Source organism: Delphinapterus leucas, chromosome 7, assembly GCF_059928025.1.
Source record: "Delphinapterus leucas isolate spDelLeu-1000000601 "Yukka" chromosome 7, BTC_Dleu_Yukka2, whole genome shotgun sequence".
Lineage (NCBI taxonomy): Eukaryota > Metazoa > Chordata > Mammalia > Artiodactyla > Monodontidae > Delphinapterus > Delphinapterus leucas.
In genome coordinates, this window is record NC_143135.1 from 42,631,806 (window position 1) to 42,655,118 (window position 23,313).

The 23,313-nt window shown below is 41.2% G+C and overlaps 1 protein-coding gene across 13 annotated transcripts in view; it reads right to left on the reverse strand.

Moving 5' to 3' along the window:
- Positions 1-3,571: 3,571 nt before the first annotated feature.
- Positions 3,572-23,313, reverse strand: part of TEAD1 (TEA domain transcription factor 1) — a 263,630-nt gene continuing 243,888 nt past the window's right edge. For all 13 annotated transcript variants that reach the window (XM_089915149.1, XM_089915139.1, XM_022555758.3 and 10 more), the window contains 3 exons: positions 22,028-22,168; positions 16,887-17,039; positions 3,572-11,655 (listed from right to left, as the gene is read on the reverse strand). In XM_089915149.1, the coding sequence (XP_089771275.1) occupies positions 11,542-11,655; positions 16,887-17,039; positions 22,028-22,168 (408 nt within the window). In that variant the 3' untranslated portion in view covers positions 3,572-11,541. The remainder of the gene's footprint in view (positions 11,656-16,886; positions 17,040-22,027; positions 22,169-23,313) is intronic.

Consider the following 23,313-nt stretch of genomic DNA (forward strand, 5'->3'; position numbering starts at 1 on the left):
CTGTAAGATTGCAGGACCTTATTCCTTTCAAGTTTGATAGACCTCACTAGTAAACCATGTAGGCCTGAGTTTTTGTGTGGAAATATTGGGAACTACTGTTTCATTAACTTTAATGGTTGTTAAGACTACTCTATTCAGGTTTCCTACTTCTTTGTGAAGCAACTTTCGTAAGTTACAGTTTTCTAAGAATTTATCCTTTGTATCTATACTTACAAATTCATTGGCATAAAGATTATAAGTTTATTTTAATTATCTATTTTATTATACTTTTATTAATATCTGTGGGATCTGTAGTGATAACTGTATTTTCATTCCTGTTACCTTTTGTCTATTTAGTTGGTTTGGTTCTCTCTCCCTCTTTTATCAGTCTTGTTAGGGTTTATAGATTGTATTTGTATTTCTGAAAAACCAATTTTTGACTTTGTTGATCTTCTCTATTGTGTTCATTTTCTATTTCATTACTTTGCTCTTTAACAGTTCCTTCCTTGTGTGCGTGCGTGTGTGTGTGTGCGCGCGCGCGCTTATTTTGGTCTTCTTTTAACTTCATGAATTGGATGCCTAGCTCATTAATTTTTGGTCTTTTTTCTTATCTAGTATGGACGATTCTCCACATGTTAGTCTAGTATCCTCTAAATACTGCTTTAGCTGCATTCCACACATTTTAGTAGATAGTATTTCTTTAATATAGAGTTTTCAATATTTAACTTCTGTGACTTCTTTTCTCATGCATTAAGTAGAAATGTTTATTAATTCCCAAATATATGGGAGCTTTTCCAAAGATCCTTTTAAAAGTGATTCTACCTTAATTGCTTTGAGGTCAGAGAATATTGTGCAGCTTTGCAGCAATCCTTTGGAATATACTGACACTTGCTTAATTTGCAAGTGTATGGTTTTCATACCATTCCATGTGACTGAAAAAATATGAATGACAATTTTGGGACGGAGTACACAATTAGTACTTCGATTTTTCTACATATTTCCTGGAATGTGTCTGCTTGTTCCATCAACTACTGAAAGCATCGCACGGTTTTGTCTTTTTCCTTGCAGTTCGCTCACTTAAGAGTGTTAAGGTAGTTTCGTTGAGAGCTATTTCACCTTTGTGGCGAATTTAACCTTTCATCACGTGAAGTGACATCTTTATTAAGACTCCCAGATAAACTGTTCCCCCTCAAGTCTTTTTTCAGGGTCTGCCTCTGGGGGAGCCTAAACCAAGATAGTCGGCCCACCGGGACGTTGTAGCAGCACGATAACTAAGACTGTCACCTGTCGTAAACTGGCGCTGGGTCCAGAAGGAAAGGGATGCACTACCTTATGCAATTTCTAGCATGCCAGAGAGACTGGGGTGGTGTGAATTATGATCGGTTGGTGGTATTAATAGGTTAGTTGTTGCTAAGTGCGACTGGTGCACAGAAGGAAGAAAATGTCAGGCTCAACTCAGGGCACGGTGTAAAAGATCTCCCTGGCAGCATTTAAAGAAATCCTTAGCTCATGCAGTTGAAGGGCAGACTATGCTAAAAATCAAGCCAGAAGTTACAAATAAAGCTGAATTTAGCGCTCTCACAAGTCTCCCGTCAGGCCCTAATAGATAAGGAGTGGGATACTGGAACATGGAGTGGGGACACCTGGGTGGGAACACTGAGAGCTCTGAACCTCAGACTTCTCTGAAACTTCTAGGCTAGCCGTCCACCCCTCTGCCTGAAGACCATGTTAAGGCCCCATTTGAAACAGATGCCTCACAACACGGAAGTGCTTGCCTCCCCGCAGTCTGCCCCACCTCATCTCATTGCTTCTAGGAATTGCTTCTAGCAGCCTGAGGCTTTGCTAGTTACAACCCCCTAGATAAATCTGACATATGGGGCATTAAACAGAACAAAAGTGTCTTCAAAGGCCATTAAAAAAACTCTGAGGCTTCACCAGCTAACACAACACTGTGCTTTTTGAATTGGAATTGTTCAGGTGCTCACCAATGACCTAACAGGAGCTAATCTAGCTTTCAGTATGTGGTAGCTATGATAAAGGGTTCTCTGTCAGTAGTAAGGCAGGAAGAAATGATCGGGCTTCCCAGTGAAGTTTCTTGTTCCCCGATATTACAAGAAGCCTTATTCACCCTCCCCTGTGTGCCTTCAATCCCTTTCCTCAGTGATGTTAGGTCACCTAGCATGTCACTCTCTTTGCTGAACTCAAGTTGACTGGAACTGCAGGCACTAATAAAGGATGTTTTTGATGCGTTAAACACCTTGTTTTAGAGGAGGTGGTGGAGGGCTAAAGTGCCATACAGCCAGCAGCAGAGCCAGGACTGCAAGGGAGGAGGTTTTTCCACCTCTAAATTCTTGCTACTTATTAGCTTTTATGATGTTAACAAGGACTTAACTTCTCTGGGCTTCAATTTCCTTATTGGAAAATCGGAAATGATTCCTTTACTCAAGAGGATGTGGGTTAAAGGAAATCGTGACTGTGAAGGTACCTGGCATATTAACAGGGCCTCAGCAAAATGCCCCCCAGTTCCCCTTCCCTCTGCCCCGAGCAGCTCAGGAGACAATGGCCTTCCTCTTGAATTGTAGCTCGCTAAAAATATGCCTCTTCAAAGGAACTGGAAGCTAATTTTTTCTCTGTCCCCCCTCCCACAGTGCCTCTTGGGATTCGAGGCAGGCTGTACCTCAGATTTCAAAGAAATGGGGAGAAGCAAGACCTCCTAAGGTCTAGTTCAAACTGAAGGATCCCAGGGTACACTGGGTCCTGCTGTCAGGGCCTAAGGTCATTGTTGCTTAAGAAAGCCACTCGGCCCCCAGATTTCTCCTCCCCAGCCTCGAGCTGTTTCCACGGAGTCTCAGTGAGCCAAAACGCAGGGGCCAAGGGTCAAGGCATCAGAGCCAGGGTGACCAGCTGAAGACTCTACCACTCACCAGTCACAACTCTGGACGACCTGCCCTTTCTGAGCATCGGTTGGGGGGTAATAATATTACTGTCATCAGGGCTGTTGTGAGAATCACACGTCGTACCAGCACACTGGCCCAGTGCCCAGCGGGCAGTAAACTTAGTGACTCCAAGGCTTTGTTGTGCGTGCGTGTGCTGCACACTCCTGAGGACAGGGCGGGGTTACAGCATGCACCGTGCAGGCACCAACTTCTACCCCTGGTTCCTGGCATGCACACAGCAAGGCGGGTTAACAGTTTTAATGACACACTAAAGAGAGACAGGCAGACAGGCAGGTAGACCAACTGACCTGTGGATGTTTTTAAGAAACCCTGCTAAAGGGAACTATACTCAATATTTTGTAATAACCTATAAGGGAAAAGAATATGAAAAAAATAGATATATATGTATGTATAACTGAATCACCTTGCTGTACACCTGAAACACAACATTGTAAATCAACTATACTTCTATTAAAAAAAAACAAACAGGAAGAAAGAAACCCTGCTAGACATTAACATGTCATGTTCGGATAACTGAGCTTGGTGGACACCATCAAAAGGATCATGGCTTCAACCTCCTTTACTCTGTCCTTCATACATTCACCCACAACACATAAAGCACCTTTCATTTTCAACAACATACACTTTGACAGATAAAAAAGGTGACCCACACTTTCATTTTCTTTATTTTTCATTGATACCGTATGAATACAAAGTTTCTAGAAAGCTACAAAATGTCTACCACTTTATCAAGAAGGCATCAAAATGTGTCACTTTGCAAAGACATGAAAACACCTGCAGGAACTGACACAAAAATAGCATTTTTAGAGTGATGAAATAATTGCACTTAACTGTCATGGATATTACAGTTATCACACATATGTACCGCGAAAGCTAGAATACATTTTTTTTTTTACAAAGCACTTTATAAAAAAATTCTCTGCACACAAACCCTATAATTTTCATATAACTATCATACTAAAGATAAATTCACTTTAAAGCCAACACTTAGAACATTTTTAAACAAAAAGGTACCAGTACCTAAACACAGACGTTAACAAATACAAGAATACTGTACTGCCAAGAGGTTTAACCAAATGCCTTTTCAAAGTTTCTGCAAACAGGTTATGAAAACGTATGTGAGAATTTGCCCCCATCCCCCCATCTCTCCAATCTACCCAAGAGGAACCTTACTGCCTAAAGGCAGGCTCCCCAGCCCACTCACAGCAGCAGTACAATATCAAAGGAACCACTGACCAGATGAAACGCTTACGTCACAAGCCCATTTCATACACGTGACACGAAGACACAGACTGTGAGAATCCCATTAAGCCATTTAGAATGTGAACAAACACACGTGGCAAAAAACCGATTTACATAAAATTTAAGCATATTAAAGAATTAAAGGCTATTCAGGTTTCTTTTTTAAATGTTACAAAACTTTTTTTTGTCATTTTTTTAGGCACATAGTTTTTGTTTTTACTTTTTTTTTTTCCTTATCTGCAGTCATGAGCCTATTGAAAAAGGCCTACAGAAGTGACTCTTTCAAGGAGGTAACAGGGAGATGGTTTTTTTTTTAAAGAAGTGCAGTTAATATCTAATTTACACAGTGAAACTAATCACGGAAAATGACTGATGGAAAAAAGAAAAGAGAAGGAAGGAAGGAAGGAGAGAGGGACCGAGGGAAGGAGGGAGGGAGAAAACCAGAGACTGGTTTCCAACTGATTTACACCTAGACTCTGTCAGCCTCTTTCAGAAAAAGGGGAAGGGGAGACAATTTCATAATGGAAGGCAGACAAAAGAGAGCCAACATGATAGAGGTGGAATCTCCTGGAATCTGACCCCACTTCATGATGAACGAGAGGGAACATAAATGCTATTTCAAATGCTAAAATGATGGAGTGGGGCATATAACAGACTCAATGCAAATTCACAGAGAATAAAACAAGTTTACAGCTTACGAAGTAGAACAATAAAGACAAATATTTCGTCTTATTTAATGGTGCATGACTTCAGTGAAACTACCCTTTGCAATGCAATTTTAAACACAAAACCTTCATTCTTAACGATGGAAGTAATGAGTTAATGAGAGAAAACTATTGCCAAAGAAAGCACAGTAACAGTTGAAAAGGGAAGCAGGAAAACAAACATTTGATTAATTTCTTCCAAGTTGTGGTGTAGTCCTGCCACGACAGGGAGGGGCTGAATTCAAGCAGCTAACTATAACTTGTGCTGAGCAATTTTCCTTTTCATTTAACTTTTTTTGTTTCTTGTAGAAGTTTCTATGAATACTCACAACTTGGTGTGGATAGAAATCACTCCTGAAATTTCAGACAGCCCAAAGAGGGTATTCTTAAAGACACCAGGTAGAGACAGACGGACCATCGCATTCAGAGGCTAACTTTCAAAGATGTCTAATGTCACTGTAAAGTCTATATTGGTAAAGAAAAGTCTTTTTTGTCCTGGCTTTTGTTTGGCTCGTGTTTTTGCCTTCTCATCCTTTTCACTCCTTTTCCTCCCCTCTATCAATTTTCCCAATTTACACAAGGTTTTGATAAAAGCCAGCACAGACTCTGAAGAGTTGCCCTTTGGAGGGCTGGAACATTCTTCGAAAATTCCGAATCGTGAGTGGTGCTCTTTGGAAGTTTCTCATAGCGCATTCAGACAACACTCAGAGTCAACATTTTCGCCCTAAGAAGAACACTTCAATTGTAATGACCCTAACCCATTTTTTGTTCTGCACTGTCATCTCAGTTTGAGGCTTCCAACTTTCAAAACGGTATCACTGCGTAAACCAGAAGTGCGCGCTGTCATCTGAGTGGAAAGGCAGGCCTCCACAGACTGAACATGAGCATAAGAAGGACAAATCTGTCCACCGGCCAAGAGTCTGCGGTTTGTGTGCAAGTTCCCTCAGGCGGACACAGGGCTGGGTGACGGGCGGAGATGGCGCATGGGGTCACGGCGCACAAACACACCAGTTCCTGGGGGCCCTCCTGCCGCTGTGCGCACCGGGGGCATGGGTGGCAGGGGCTCCCCCACAGCAGACAGACAGCGCAGCAGGCAGGGTCCGCGTCGTGCTCTTGTGAATGGAGGCCTGTGGTTGGTTACTATCCCAGTAAACCAAAGGCATCACGGTGATCTCAGGATATTTTTGGTCTCTCTACAAATTATCGTGATTATGGCAGCACTTTTCTAAGCTGGAATCTCAAACCAAAGGCACTTTCATGCTAGAGTGCAGAAGGTTCACAAATAGCTAAGTATTTGGTCATGAATTTAAAAGGCAACATTAAAAGTATACAATTTGCTTTTCATAGTAAACTACGAAGTTGCAAAACCTTCCATTTTGGTATAGACATTTGACAGTGTGGTCAATGAACTGACTTCTGTTCATTTCAGATTTCAGACCAAGAAGTCAGTTTCCAATAGAACTGGAGAAAAATGGGCTTACAAAACAAAAATGAAAACAATGCTTGCTTGCTCTATTTTAAATACCATGCCGATCAGTAAAGGGACATCGAGAACTGGTGTGAGAAAAGGCTGGCGGCACACTAAGTATCACTAAGGCACTGCTTACTGAACGCTTTGGCAGCTCTGAATTGAAAACTTCCTACAAAAGTTAACAGTAGTAAGAGAAATGCTTCCAGCTTACAAAAGGGCTCACAGTTCCGAGGCAGCCTTCTGCACTGCAAACCCTACACGCAACATCGCAAAGATTTAAGGCTTTTCAGAAATGACATGTGCAGGGTTTTGCCACAGAAACATCAACAGAAAGAAAGAAGCAATGCAGACGTATCCTCTTAATGTCACAGGTGTGAACACCAACACACAAAATTGGTTCTACCCTTCGTTAGAACAGGTGTAGTGTACCAGAGCATAGACAAAAATCATAGAAGTTATCGGTACCTGGTTTGAAAAGTTGACTGTCATCTTGTGTGATTTAAATAACTTACGTTTGTACAAAAACAAACTGCAAAAGCCACTAGAGTATTGAGACCTAAAGAAGACTTGGGTTTGTAACACCAAGTTCTGGGCACGGGGGCTGTTTTTTGGCTGGTCCGAGCGTGGGACTTTGCTGCTGGGATGCTTTGTGAAGAGAAATTTGACTCAGAGCCTGTGGCAGGTGAACTGTCCTCAGGGTAAGGAAAAGGCTCATCAGCTTTCCTATCTGCTCGCGGATGCCTCCCAGACATGACACTCCAGGGAGAGAAGCAGCGTCACCACCAGGAGATGCTGCTGCTCTGGCAGAGGAAGGGGGTCTTAACCTCCCTCTCTCTTCCGCCCTGAGCACCAGAGAGGAACGACCCCCGCCAAGAGGCCAAGGATTAAGTGTCAGGAGTCCCAGAGCCTTACTCTTAATCTGTCACTGACCAGCTGGGTGACTTTGGGCAAGTCATCTCCCCTCTGCGCCTCAACTTTCTCATCTACAAAATGGAGGTCACAGGCATACCTCGTTTCATTGTGCTTCACAGATATCACAGTTTTTAAAAATTGAAGGTTTGTGGCGACCCTAAGGCAAACGAGTCTACCAGCGTCACTTTCCAATAACATTTGCTCACTTCACGTCTCTGTGTCACATTTTGATAATTCTCGCAATAATTAATAATTGAAGAATAATTCAACTTTTTTATTATTTTCATATTTTTTATGGTGACCTTCAAGTTTCTACTGTAATTGTTCCGGCATTTTTTTGGCAATATTTTTTCATTAAGGTATGTGCACTGATTTTTTTTTTTAGACATAATACTATTGCACACTTAATAGACGACAATATAGGGTAAACATAACTTTTATATGCACCGTGTGACTCGCTTTACTGTGATATTTGCTTTCTTGTGGTGCTCTGGAACTGAGCCCGCGCTAGCTCTGAGGTATGCCTGAAGACTGTGCTTTCCTAAAGCTCAATAAAGGAAAATTCGATCAGCCCTCTTCCGAAATGAATCACTCTCTCCACCATCCTTAAAGATGAAATGTTCCAGAGGTCTCTGTAAATTCTACAAAAAAGCAATGAGTGCAAGGCTAAAAGTAGAAGACCAGAGGAAATGTATTGAAATGATTAAAGGTTTGATAATGAGAACTATAACCTTAGGAGAAATAATAAAAATGGGTGGGATTTTCTTTAACCTGATAAAATAAGCAACGAAGAGCAAATTAGAAATGCTCTTTAAATAGGTGTGAGTTGATTATAGGGATGATGGTGGCCAGCTGTCCCCAACTTTCCCAGGGAGGAAGGAAAGAATACTTGTAGCAGAGAGATTCTGTTGTGAAACAGAAGTTCTGAAACAGGAAGAAACATGGACACAATATCATTTGAGTAATATTCCTACCTGTCTCTTGATGGCCTGAGACAAGGCTCCCAAGAGAGAAGCTTTCTCAGGGTAAAATGGAAGGAGAAAAAAACCCTCAAACATGGCATTTGTGACCTGTCAGATGCAGGGCAGTGGTTCTCAACCAGGGGCAATTCTGTGCCCCACGGCACATTTGGCAATGTCTGGAGACATTTTGGGTTGTGACAACTGGGGAAAGGTGTATCTAGTGGGCAGAGGCTAGGGATGCTGCTAAACCTCCTACAATGCACAGGACAGCCCTGCACCACAGAGAATTATCTGCTCCAAATGTCAACAGTGTCGAGAAAGGGTTGAGAAACCCTGGTCTAGGGTAGCTTAGACGTTCTGGGATTCTAGGACATGTTTTGGAAAAGCCCCAACTTTATTTAGGTCTCTTGCTAAGATGAAAATGAATACCAAGAGACCAAAGCCCAGTTCTTCAGCTTCTCCCTATTTAGGCTGCGGAAAGTGGCCTCTGAACTCTCCAGTGAAAGCACAAGATGTCCCTGAATCGATCCTGGTAGTGGAGGGTCAACCAGGAGATAGAGCACCCAGAAAAGAGCAGTGAGGACAGAGCTTTGGAAAGGCTTCTTTATGGTACAGAAAGCTTTACGAAGGGAGGAGACTCTGCCATAAAGGGTGAAAGACCAAAAACAGACTTGGATTCGATGTTCTAACACAAATCTAATCCCAGGGTCTAATTTGGGAGTGACAGAGAAAGGGCTAAGAGGTTGGACCAGTGGTTAAGACAGGGAGAATATCTGCCCTGGAGAAATCTTTAGAAGGACAAGACAAGAAGTAAACTTGTTTTAAGAGCAAAAAGCCATCCTCAAGTTCATCCATGTAAACCCCCAAACTCAACTACAAAGGCATTCGGAGGAAGAGGCAAGCATCAGAGGGCCCAGCCTAACTCTGTGAGTTCAGCAGACCAGGGTATGCCCTTCTCTGCAGCCAAAAGAACTACCCTCTAGCTGGTGTTCTTGGGTCTCGATCTATTTGCGCTTTGAAAAAAGTAAATCCTCAGAGCCCCCCTGGCAGTACCGAAGAGCCCCATTCCTGGGAGAAAGCGTGAACCAAATACCTCTTGCCCTGAAGTTCTGGGATGGCGTGGCTTTTAGCCACATAAGATCATTTGCGCCCCTTGGTCCTGAGAGACTGGGGGTAACACCTTGAGTAAAGACACAGGAGATGGGAGCCAAAGAAGCATCCCTAAGAGGGGTGACCAAGAGAAGTCATAAATATATGACCAAGGAAGAAGCTTAATGCTTGGGCCGAAGACCAGATAGAAGGGTGGGCCACTAGGGCAATTCTTCAAAGGTCCACCTGGAATCAGGGAACAAACTGTAGTCTCTTTACGTAGGGAAGATACACACCATGCTACTGGCTTATGTAAGGGATGTGTGTTCCAAAAGGGGAAAGTTCTGCGCTCTCTCCTTTGGTCTTCCCAGTGACCAGGGTCATGGGTTTGGGAGAGGTCAGGCTTGGTTCTTCTGTTTGCCCCAGCCACACCCTCATGACCACCAGATACTAATCAATATATAAGCAGGGTCAGAGCAGGTGGTGGGACAGGGAAGTGGGTATGTAGGTTATTTGAATGTGACAGAACAAAGTTTTCGTTTTCTGGCTTGACGTAAAAGTCTTGACATGTTTCACAACTTACAAAACATTTTATGTTCTAATAGTGTTAACCTATTCCTGACAATTATAAAAAAACATCACTTTCCTCCAGGAAGTTGGGGAGTATGCCCTGTCCCCTTCCCAATGAAGCACTTATGGAAATAACCCAAGACATGTGGCCACATCAAACAGACTGCCTGGACAATGCTTTGGAATATTTGGGTTGGAAAGTTGAATTCCTCCTAGGAAGAAAACCTCCCAAATGTGCCTGTGTGGAAAGGGCAGAGATAGATAGCTGAGCCTCTTCAACCTCAGTCAAATAAGCATTGTGACTCATCGAGAGATGTCAAGGAAACGCGTGTCCTTAGCGAATACACCTAGATCTACGGACATAGACTGAGAAATACACACGTATCAGCACCTAGAAAACTGAGTGACACTGAATAGATGTTCAATAAATATGTGTTGAATAACTATATATGTATATGTGTATATATGTACACACAAACACACACGTACACATATAGTTACAGCAGGTTAATATTGGATCACCAGAAATAATTTACCCACAGGCTGGTGAGCACGCTTGTGATTTTCTGGGGAGCAGAGATCCTAAAACTGATGAGCCTTTTATGAGTTCGGTTGATGAAATCTCTCCCAGCCACAGGGTTTTCTATAATTTGCAGCTCACAGTGCAGTATTCATGCCAATTTTACATTTTTGTTATTAAATTTCAGTGGTTCAAAGATTTACTCATCTTAATAAAAAATTTGGTTGTCCATATAAAATATAACTGCACACACAAGACTATAAACATTGTAAGTTTAGATTTTCAGTATTTATCTACTTATTGCAAAAAAGAGCCATCTTTTTCATTAAATAATCATCACATTAGTACAATACAATTTTATATTTTTTAAATATACTATATATGTTAAGGATAAGGGGTGAAGTTTTCTTCCTCTGTAATAGCTGTTTCAAGAGTTTAATGGATTAGGAGATTAGTTTTAACCTCGAGGAAAAAAGTACAAATTTGTCTCATTAGGATATTTCTACCAAGCATTTCTTAAGGCTATATTTTAACATTTGGTTTCAAAAAGAAGGAAAAGTTTCATTTAAAAAATAATTTAGTGAATTACATTCTTTCATAACTTCCACCCTAATTTGTTACAAAGATAAGTCTAAAGATTCTTAGTTTTGTGTACTAATTTACATTTATATTTAAAGATTAATTTTACTTGTATCTTAAAACAAGAATTTTATGTTGGAAAAAAAAAAAACACTAAATACATTTGTATAAAGGCTGTAAATGTCCAATGGTAAATGCTCTGTCTTATTTTTTTTTCTACCACAACGAGAAACAGGTCTCTGCAGACAGAGACTTGGGTTCTTAAGGTTCACCTTTCTGAGGAATTGTGGGCTGTGGATCTGAATAACACACAGAAACAACTCGATTTCTCTTTTTACAACTGTACCAGAACTTCACAGCTACAATGAGTATGAACACATGAAAAAATGACTTCACTCAAACAGGATTTAGAAAAGTTGGGGTGACCTCAGGGCCAGGGCAGCACCCCTGTGTGGTGAGGTTTACAGTCAGTCGTTCGATCATGGAGAGAGTGTGTGTGTGTGTGCACATATGTGTGTGTGTATATACAGATATCTATATATATAAATAACCACGGTTAGTCCTTTACAAGCCTGTAAATATGATGCTGTGCTCCATGTTCACTATTTGAGACTTCAAATACACAGGCCATGCACAGGAGAGTTTCTTGTGTATCCCTGTTTGTTACCACCTGTTTAAAAAAAAAAAAGTATAAATGGAAAAGAATATGAAGCAGAATGTACAATATATATAGGTATAACTGAATCACTTTGCTGTACAGCAGAAATTAACACACTTTAAATCAACTATATGTCAATAAAATATTTTTTAAAGTATATATATATATATATATATATATATATATGTATATCAAACACCACATGAATGAAAACATATTCCATCTGTGCCATGATGACTACAATTTACTTGGAGAGGAATATGGAGTCCAGTGTTCAAAAAGTGGATTGTTCAGAGATCTGCCCAGCCTCCCTCCGCCCCCTCCAGCAAAAACTCAGGATATTACAGGTCTGACTTAAATCCTATTTAAGCTTAGTTACCATATGTAAGAAAGACCTTACAGATTGAGTCTCACTCAGAGAGCCTAAGAAGACACACAAGAATTAGTGTGGGGTTTTTGTTTTGTTTTGTTTTCTTGGGGGGTGGTGGTGCAATTTTTTTTTTACAACACAGAGAATTTTCTATAATTCAGTTCCATGGGACAGTCATTTATCCTAGGGACCGTCTCCTATCTTATTCCTAAACCTCTACTAAATTTTGTTTCACGATAGCCAATGGGAGACATAAACTCTGTGAGTGCCTTGCTCACCACTGTATTAACATGCAGTGCCTGGACTCAGTGAAATATACGCGGAGTAAAAGAACAGTCACACAGTTCAAACCCATGTTGTTCAAGGGTCCACTGTATTCGCTGAATGGATGGAAATTCACAGAATAATAGCCACCATCTGTTCAGTGCTTACTATGCACCTCCTCAGTATTAAATGCTTTACAGAAAGTATCTCGTATAATATTACAACAACTCTAGGAGCAGGTGCGATATCACTCCCTCTTTGACAAGGGAGGATGCTTGGGGTTGATTTGTTTAAGGTTATACTAACGTCAACGAAAAACCCAGATCTTCTGGACCTGAAGACCTTTTTCTTACCCGTTACGCCATGCTGCTCTAGACAAATGCATTGATACAGTGATGAATCATCTAATTTTTTTTTTCTGGGTAACAAAGTTTTTTTCCAGTACTGGTGCCCACCTGTTTTCTAGTCTCATTCCCTGCCACTCCCTTGCAGATCAAATACTCCAAGTATGCAAGTCTTCCAACCCTGAAATCTTTCTCTCCCTCATCCCTATATCCAAACAAATGCCGTGTCCCGCTGCTTTTACCTCCTGAAGAGTTCTTGAATCCATCTCCCTTTTCCCCTGCCACAGCCCAAGGCACCAGCAAAGCTGACCTGGACTCCTCCACCAGCAGCCACCCTTGCCGGGCACCATTCTCACCTGTGCACAGTAGTCACCGTAACCTTGAAAGAAATATGAATCGGACAACAACACACTCCTGCTTAAAAACTGAATGGCCTCTTTTAAACTTTAGGATGAAGAGAAAACCTGTTCTCATCCAACAAGGATGAGAGTGAGCGGCCCATTCTGGCCAGTCCTACCCGGCCAGCCGCACTGCTCTGTTTCCAGTCCTCCTGCTACCACATTCCCACCTACGTGCAGTATTCTTCCCTACCCTCTCTGCCTCTCTATCCATCTGGAGACACCTCTCAATTGTTTCTTCCTCAGGGAAGCATTCCCTGACCTCCTACTACACGTTCTCTTGTCACCATGCACCGACCTCTACCAGCCGTCAGCCACAGGTGAATTACACGCATTTTGTGACTCCCTGTCCTTGATGAATGCCTGCCTCCCTCACCAGACCCCGGGATGCCTGGTCCCGCCTGTCTAGTTCACCACAGCCCTGTAGCTGACACGTCAGTATGCACCCACCGAACGGGCCTTTTCTTGGTAAATCTGAAAAATACCTGCTTGTCCATCAGGCAACTTAAACGTCATCTTTTAACATCCCTGAGAACCCCCACCTCCTTCCAAGTACAGGGGCCTCTGCTCAGGCACTTCAACTGCCCTGTGCTCCCATGATGTCTGTTTCACAAGTTTACTGCAGCCATGATGGCCTTGCATCGTCATCATCTATTTACCCACCCCGTTCTCCCTACAAGGCCCAGATTTCCTGTGTTTTATTTGCACTGTATTTCAGCAGCTAGTACAACCTTTCCATAACTTAGCCGAATCAACGCAAACGTTCTCAATAACCTTTGAGGGAGAGAGGGCAGACTTGAGCACTCTGTTTGTAAACGGAGGTAACTGAGGTCTGGAGACTTTAAATGTCTTACCCAAGGTCATAAAGTAGAGTTGAGTCCTAAACCCAAGTCTTCTCATTCCATGACCATGACATCCTGCAAAGTGTCTTTTCCATCAGTTCAAATCTTAATTTACGTCTATCACTGGCTCTGTGACCTCAGGAAGGACTAACATTCCTTATCCATAAAATAGGGATAAAAATGACTTAACAGTTCTGCAGTGAGAATTTCATAATATATCTACAAAAGATTCAGGCACTGTGCCTGGAACCTCTATGATCTATTTTACCTTCCTGCAGACTTTCTATGAAAGACTATATCCTATTTAGGCTTCATGCTTGAGATGAAGGAGGAAGGAAAAAAAATGTTTCTAGCAACCTGTATGTCTGAACATGACCTCAAATGATGATCGAAATCCTTGGCCCACAATTCAGTCGCTGTCTTCCTCAGTCTGATTGCCACCATTAAGGCCCCAAACCTACAGGGTCACCTCAATTCCTGAATCATTCTGACGAAACCAGAGTCTAGCCCACCAGCCAGTAAGGCCTGGAACTGGCCGTGGTGACACAGGTTTTGTATCTAATGTTCCTAGTAAAACACCTGCAACTGTGTCCAGCAACTGTCATTCTGGCCATGTCCCTACACCTGAGGAAGTGCTGAAAAGTATGATCTCTCCTGTTTATCAGTGAGATGACTTCATTTTCATTGCCCAGGAGTGCTGGCTTAATTTCAGTTTTTCTACAGAAAACTATTATTTCTAGCAAATATTTATTTGCTACTAATTCTATATTTATTTGCTTCTGATTCTTCGTATCAAAGGGATGTATATAGTTGCTTAATGATACGTTTTAAAATTAATTTAACCTGGTAAGTTAAATGGATGGCAGTCATGTGTTCCAAGGGAGCATTACTGATATAGTTACACGGGTTTTGTGGGTAATAGATACTTACAACTTTCCCTGATCAAATTTATCTTGGCTGTGCCGTGAAGTCGGGTTTTAGGGACTGAGGACATATTCCTTAACGTGCTGAAACAGCCTCCCTGGTTTGTAAGAAACATCTAAGACTCCCTCCAGAAGAGGGGGGGTGGCCATCCACTCAGAGAGTTTTGGTTAATTTCTGAGGCAACTGAACGTCCACACCAGGACGCCACACACACCTTCCGGTCATCTGAGCACTAAGGTGATCCATCTGTTCTTAAATAGCAACAAAGAACATCTATATGACAAGTACCTGCCAGCACCCCAAACCTTGAACTGCTCAATTTTCACCAAAGACCGTTAGAAAAAGGATACTAATGAATAGTTATAATATGTTTTCCAAACTTTCTCCTGGACTGCTAGTTTCCAAGTTTCAGAGGGACATGGCCACATAAGAGAATCCAGAGATTCTCTCCTTGGAATAAATGAAAATTAGATGTAAAATTATCTGTCTGCCAATTGTATACCCATAATCACGTGTCTGTGAACTCTGAGGCTCCCTGTGGCTCACTTAACCAATCCCCTATAGCAGTGGGTCTCAACCTGGCTACACACCAGAACTACCTGCGGAGCAGTAAAAATAAACAAAAACTATGATTCTGGGTCCCATCTTTCAGAATTTTTAAAAGCTTCCTGGATGAATATCTTGGTATGCAGAAGGTTTTTAATTTCTTGATTTTTATTTATCTTTTTTTTTTTTTTTTTTTACAGTGGCATACAAGAGCTGGCTCCTACTAGCTCTGAAAGTTATTGTTAAATATGAAGGAATTTCGTGGGCTGGACAAATATTGGTAGCTTGAAATTGCCCATGGAAGCTGTATTTGCAACAATGGAAATGGGCAAAAGCTATGGATCAGGGTTTTGGAAGGAACTAGGGGAGAGCCTTATTTTATTTTATTTTTTTTTAAACCAGCACATCACTGATTGAGAATCACTGTCCCACTGAATCCAAAAAGGCCAGGTAAAGAGTTCTTGCTCTAAGTATTCTAGTTCTTAAACCTGGTAACAAAGAAGAACAAAACAGGCCTTCAGAGGGCTGAATATTTGACCACAATATTGTCCTGCTGCCCCTTTTTGCAAAATTGTTTCCACCAAATTTTGTTTTGGCATTTTGCCTTTGGTTTAATCAAGGAATGTTATTTTTTAAAAATTCGCTTTATGAAATCCGTTACCGCATATTTTATAGGTATATTTTGAGAGGAGCACTGTACTTATTAACCTTCCTAAGTAACCAAATGAAGTCCCTGTGAGAAACTGTTTTAAAGTTAAATTTAGGGGGATAAAAAACACACCAAGCATTGCCCGGGGAACCAGAAAATTTTCCCATCATGGGCCTTGAGCACCATTGCTTTTTCCTTGCCCTTTAGCTGCCCATTAAGTTTGACCATACTTTTCAGCCCATAAATATTCTCCCCCCGCTCCTGGTTATGCCACTCACTGTATTCTAGTTTACATTTCTCCTGGTACTGAGGGTTTATACTTTGCTATGTTAATGTATGTTACTTATAATAATAAGGCCTTGTAAATCCTTCATGAAATGAGTCTAGGTATGTTTGAAGCACAAACCTGCTGACTCAGCTTTTGCCTCATTTATGATTTGTATACCACGGTGCTGTGAGACTCACACTTAGCTAATACTGGAATTACCCAGGGAACCTTAGAAAACCTTAGAAAATACACATGCCCGGGCCCTATCCTCAGAGATCCTGATTTAATTGACCTAGGATGCAGCCCTGCTATCGGGATTTTTACATATTCTCCAGGTCTTGCTAATGTGCAGCCAGAATTAAGAATCCAGTTGTATCACCCTCACTCTCCCTTCCCAAATTCCAGTTCTGCTAAGCTTAGAAAGCCCGGCCAGGTGAGACCCCTTTCTCTTCCACAAACTTGAGCCAAACCAAGTTTGCCCTATGGATGTGTGAATTCAACTACTGATTGACCACCTGGGGCCCAGCCCCACAGTCTAGTCAGTTACCCTTGGCCCAAGCCCCAGCATCTCCCAGGCCCATCTTCCCCACCAGCCTCATGGCTGAGTCTGACAAAACATGAAAGAGACAAACAGTTACCAATAAAATTGTGAAGTTTTCCAAAACACTGTTCATCATATATTTCTCTGGTAAGTGTTTGAGCTTGTGGATGAAATTGATCATATATTCACACATCGGGGAGCGGTTTATTCGGTATACAAATCGGCCATTCTCAAACCTTGCATATTCCGTCTGTGAGGGAAAAAGGATTTGAGCATTTTTATACCTTTGACTTCAAAATACATAAAAAAGATATTATTGCCCGTAAAAGCATTTTACGTTTTCAACATGAATCACCTGCTATATGCTGCGCTACTTACGTAGTTTACTTCATTAAAAAAAAATCCTATCTCCAAACTTAACACCATACTCAGAATCCATTATTTTTCTGGAAATTTTTTTTTTTAAACTTGGGAAGATGACAGCTTTAAAGAAAAGTTGTATAGATGCTTTTCAGCAAAGGTTAGAAAAAAATATAACTGCCTGCTTAGTGATTCTCTACCTCGAGATCTGTGAGGGCAAGCCCAGCCAGTCACAATTCTTCAAAGGGCCCATAGAAAATCCTTCTTTACTGTGACAAGGCCTCACAGGCCAACAACCAATGCAGCTAATTTCTCTTCTTTAGGAAAAACTACTTCACACTGATCATGAGCCCCTGGCTGTGTTATGTCTTTAATTTTTTCAAAAAAGGGGTTTTTAAAAAATATATACATGCAGTTTGAAGATCCCACTGAAGCACTTAGAAATAAGAGAGACACTCTTAGATACTCTGGATCAAAGAGGAATTTAAAAAGAAATTACAAGCTATCTAAAGCGTAATGAAAAAGAAAATATTTACATCAAACTTTTGGGACTCGATGAAGCTATACTTGCAGGAAAGCAGCTTCATGTCTTCATCATTAAAGATGAAAAGTTATAGAACTTAGTACACATCTTAAAAAATTAATAAACCTTACAAAATAAACCAAAACCAGTGAAAACCAGGAATAGGAAATTAATAAAGATAAAAGCTCAAATCAATACAAAGGAAATTTCTTTTAAGATTTTTTTTTTGTTTTGATGTGGACCTTTTTTTTTTTTTAAGTCTTTATTGAATCTGTTACAATATTCTTTCTGTTTTATGGTTTTTGATTTTTTGGACACGAAGCATGTGGGATTCCAGTTCCCTGACCAGGGATCGAACCCGCACCCCCTGCATTGGAAGGTGAAGTCGTAACCACTGGACTGCCAGGGAAGTCCCGCAAAGGAAATTTAAAATGTAGACAGGATATAAGAACTAGTTCTTTAAAAAGACAAAATAAAATAAATAAACCCTTCACAATCTTAAGAAGGAGAAGAAAGAAAAGAGACAAAACCACAATTACATTATTGTTCAGAAGATTTAGAGGAGGTTACTTTATGTAACTCTTTGGCAAACAACCAATCAACCAACCAATCAATCAATAAAAGCAAAGGAAAACCTAGAGGACAGGATGATTTCCCAGCAAAATACAAATTGCTAATACTGAACCAAAAAGAAGTAGAAAACTCCAATAGGTCAATTACTGTGGAAATGACTAAAAACTATTTAGAAATCTACCACTGAAAAAGGTCCAAAGACCAAATGGTTTCACAGCTAAGTTTTATATAACCTTTAAAGAACAGTTATTTTCAATGTTATTCAAACTGCTATACCATAGAAAAAGATAGGTATTCCAATTATTTTTATGAAATTGATGTATATTCAATACCAAAAGTTGATAGTTTATAAAAAAGAAAAGTATAGATTAATATCACTTATGAGGTGCAAACATTTTACATAAAATAGCAAACAATGCATCAAAGTATCCAAAGTAGAACCTTCTTCAGGAATGCTGTGGTGGTTCATACACAGGACATGTGTTAACTCATGATGTCAACAAATTGGAGAAAAATCACATAGTAAGAGTTGCTGAAAAGGCATCTGATAAAATATTGCAGCTACTACTAATAAAAAAATTTAAGTAAAATAGGAATAGAAAGAATTTCAATATAAAATAAAGACTATTTATAAAAACCAATAATAAGTTTAATCCCAAACGTCAAAACATCAAAACTATTTCTACTGACATCAGTAACCATACAAGGATACTCACCATCACTATTTCTTTTATTTCTTTTTACAACTGTGTTGGAAGTTTTAGCAAATGAAGAGAAGGTGAGAAAATAATAATAGTAATAATAATAAAAGTGGCATGAACATTGGAAACGAGGAGATAAAATAGTCTTCTCTTTTTGCTGCTGCTAAGATAATACAACAGAGAAAACCCATGAATCTAGGGGGCAAAACCCGCTGTAGATAGATAAGAGAATACAGTAAGATGGCCAAATAGAATATAGATATGCAAAAACTAGGACCTTTCTTCTATTCTAGTAATTAAAATCTGGAAACTGGAAAAACTGTATTAACAAATTATATAATATTTAGAGATATATTTAACAAGAAAGGGATAAACCTATATATGAAAACTAAAATCTTATTAAAATAGATAAAATGAGATAGAAATGCAAATAGGTTCTTGATTGGAAAGATTTAATATCAATAACATATCAATCTGTCCCCAGATAATATTTAAATCTAATGCAATTACAATTAGATTGCTCAGGACTTCCCTGGCAGTCCAGTGGTTAAGACTCCACACTTCCACTGCAGGGGGTGCGGGAAGATCCTATATGCCGCGGCCAAAAAACAAAACCCCAAAAAACGATTAGGTTGCTCAAACAAGATTTTTGTTTCTCTTTACATTTTTATTTTTATTTATTTATTTATATTATTATTTTTTGAGGTACGCGGGCCTCTCACTGTTGTGGCCTCTCCCGCTGCGGAGCACAGGCTCCGGACGCGCAGGCTCACCGGCCATGGCTCACGGGCCCAGCCGCTCCGCGGCATGTGGGATCCTCCCGGACCGGGGCACGATCCCGTGTCCCCTGCATCGGCAGGCAGACTCTCAACCACTGCGCCACCAGGGAAGCCCATTCTTTACATTTTTAAAATGCTCTCATAGTTTGGAAGAATAAATGCTGGCTACCTGCCTAGAAAATATATGAAAAAGAAGAGCAGTGAGATTGACTTGCCCCAGCAGATATTAGAACATGCTATAAAGCCACTGTAATCAAATCAACACAATACTGGGACATGTAGAGATAAATAGAGGGTGGAATAGAACAGACCCCAGGAACAGCACCCAGTATATGCAGTAACTTAAAGGGGACAGATCCACTCAGTTGGAAAATAAATGATTTAATAAATGACTTTGACACAAATGCCTATCTATTTGGAAGAAAATATAAGCAGACTCCCATTTCACACCAAATGCAGAAACATACTCCAAGTAGATTAAAGGCTTAATTACAAAACTCCACCTGCCACACCACAGCACGTTCTCCATGAAAATGCCTGGGATTTCATCAGTCGAAGACAACCTTTCCCTGTTCCCTGAACTTATAAGGAGATTTGGGTATGTTAGCTGAGGATGAACTGAAGAATAGTTTGACATCTGGGAAACGGAGTTACTTATCTGGTTCACTGTTTCTCACAGGTACCTGTCCAGGCAGGAAGTCCATCTACAGGTAAGCCCTGACAACTTGGCCATTTGGTAGCAACAGTTACACTAACCTTCCGTGCTCCCAACCACCAGCAGGTACCTTTGCTTCCTCCTTCTCAGGGGAGATGGAGGTCATGTGGCTCCAGGTCTCCCAGCTGTGTCTCATTACACAGCCACATTCTCACCCACCCTCTCCTTGGACTTCCCAGACACTGCCTTGAGCTGGTTTCCCCCCTCCCTCACCCTTCTTTGTCCTCGGCTTCTCTGTTCATGTCTCCCTTTCCACCTACCCTAGGTCTGGCTGCCACTCTCCAAACTTAATCTTGATCCCTATTTTCCTTGCTATTCCCTCTCTGCAGCTAGCTCTCCATTCCCACAGCTTTGATTATCCTTAATGCTCAGGATTCTCAATTGATATTTTCAGTCTTTACCTGTCTCCCAAATCCTAGTGTTGCAGCTATATTCGTCCCTGACTATTTCCAGTTGAACATCTTATTTACTTATCTCTGCTGGTGGCTACACTGTCCTCCTAAACATAAAACATGTGATCTTTGACTCTTCCTCCTCTTTAATATTTAATATCCAGTCAGTTTCTAAGTACCATTCAAAATGTCTTCCTGAATTCCCACTACCACCCTTTTAGTAAAGCTCATGACACCTAAGTTTACGGCTACCATCTAGTCAACTCACTTACATCCTCCTCTACCAGCATAACCCTCCTTAACACCATTCTCAGGATGCCCATCCTGTGCTCGGGAAGCTATGAGGGCCTGCAGCATCCCAAATCTGCCTTGTTCAGCCCAAAGTCTTGAAAAACATCTCCTGTTCCCTCTCTCCACCCAATGCATCCTCTCTCTCACGCCTCAACACAAAGTCAGGTTGGGCTCCTGGACCTGAGAGGTCCTGGACATCTGTGAATAAACACCACTCACTGAGCATGGATGAATTGGGTGATGGGTAGAAGACAATGGAAAGCACAACTCTAAATGAAACCACCTGCAAACATTATTCACAAAAAGCAACCCACCCCAGTAAAATGAACATCCATTTTTTGAAGGGGAGGGAGGCATGAACTATAAAGGCCATAAATAGGTTTTTGGTCTCAGTATGTACTGAAATATATTTAAAACAATTAAGATGAAGGGAGTGGAAATGGCAAAAGCAAAAACCAAACTCAAGGCATCAGGGTTTTAGAAGGCAGGTGCCAATCAGCTGAGGACCACCTTGGTTGTTATCAAGATGCCTGGAAGTGCCCTTGAACCTGGAACCTGGGGTGGGAGGGGTACCATCTACTGGGCAGCAGGGTCTATCTCTAACAGATTCCATATCAGCCCCCCCTCCATCCCCCCATCCCAAGGCCACCTGCAGGACTGACACACTGGCAAGCACAGGGCTGACTTCAGACAGTCGGAGGGCTGGTATGGGATGACTCCTGGCCTTCTTTCTTTCAGTTGCTTTCAAATCATTTTGCCTTCTTAGAAGTAATGGGTTGGGGGGGGGGGTAGGAGTGGGAGGGGAAGGAGAAGATACCAGAAAAATAAAATCCTCTGCCCCAGTTTAGTTTTAAGGCGACAGGCCGCCCTGGATGAAGGTTCCAGCATACAGAGGCCAACTTACCTCTACTTTTTCTACTACTTGCTTCCCAAAGGAGCAAACTTTGGTGGAACAGGTGACTGTCATATTCTCAGAACTCTCATACTGACTGGTCACGCCGTAAAAAGCCCCGGCATCATCTTGAATACTGCAGTTTAAATCCGCCTGTTGGAAATGAGATGGAGGTGGGGATTACTCTCTCATCGCAGGAGTCAAAGCAGTAACCATCCGGGTAAGACCTCCACCATGCTGGCTGGAGGGCAGTAGAGGGCTGGCGTGGCTCAGAGAGGTGGTGAGGTGACGCCCTGCTAGAAACAAGTTCTATGGCTCATCGGCTATTTTTTGAAGAGAATGCTAGTTTGGGCAGTCTTCCCTTGAAATAATGACATGCTATATGTATGTTTCATTTTACTTTCTTGTATTCAGTATAGAATACTATATATCCTTGTAATAAGACATTCGTGAGGTCTCTGAAACATGTGCAGAATGCAGTATATGAATTGTATTCATATTCACTAATCTGTAGATATAATTAAAAGAACAGGAGAATCTGTAGCTGACTGGCCATTTGTTATATAAGTAAAAACAGATACCTCATTAACAAATTACAGCACCCAGAGGGGAGATGGTTCCTACTAAAGACTGGCTTACAAAGATGCAAAATAATTAATACAAGTTCCCACTCATTTAACGTATTTATGATTACTTAGTGAGGCTCATGCTAGAAACAATACAGGACTACAAGCCAATATGGGATGTACAGAAAATAGCTTTAATTTAGATAGAAAATAAGTACCATGTCAAAGGTAGTTTGGACAATGGAAGCATTATTTTCAATTAAGGGTATTTACTTTCAGGATGGTTAAGATTTGAACATGCAGAGAAGGGCTGAGAGAACGCTTGCACAGAAGCAGCCTGGAGTGCTTCATTCTAGCTACACCGTGAGGACTAAGGAGACAGGGAGGAATGAGTTTGGAAATGCCACAAGGGCCCAGGTAGAGGAGGACTAAGTAGGGGTATGGGTTGTATCCTGCAGGAAATGGGGACCTATTGAAAGTGTTGACACAAGGCAGTGAGGTGATCAGAGCTGAGCTTCAAGGAGAAGTGTCTCAGAGTGGTATAATGTTCACTGCAGAGGGAGGCTGGGAGGCTGCTTCAGCGGCTAGATCACTGACGGACAGTCCCCTTCCCTCAAATATCTACTGACCCTTTCCTGCACACTAGGCACTGGGTGTGGAGCTGGGGATCAACGAGTCCACACAGCTTAAGATTTAGGAGTGGGGACATCGCAACAGTAATAAGCACTCCTG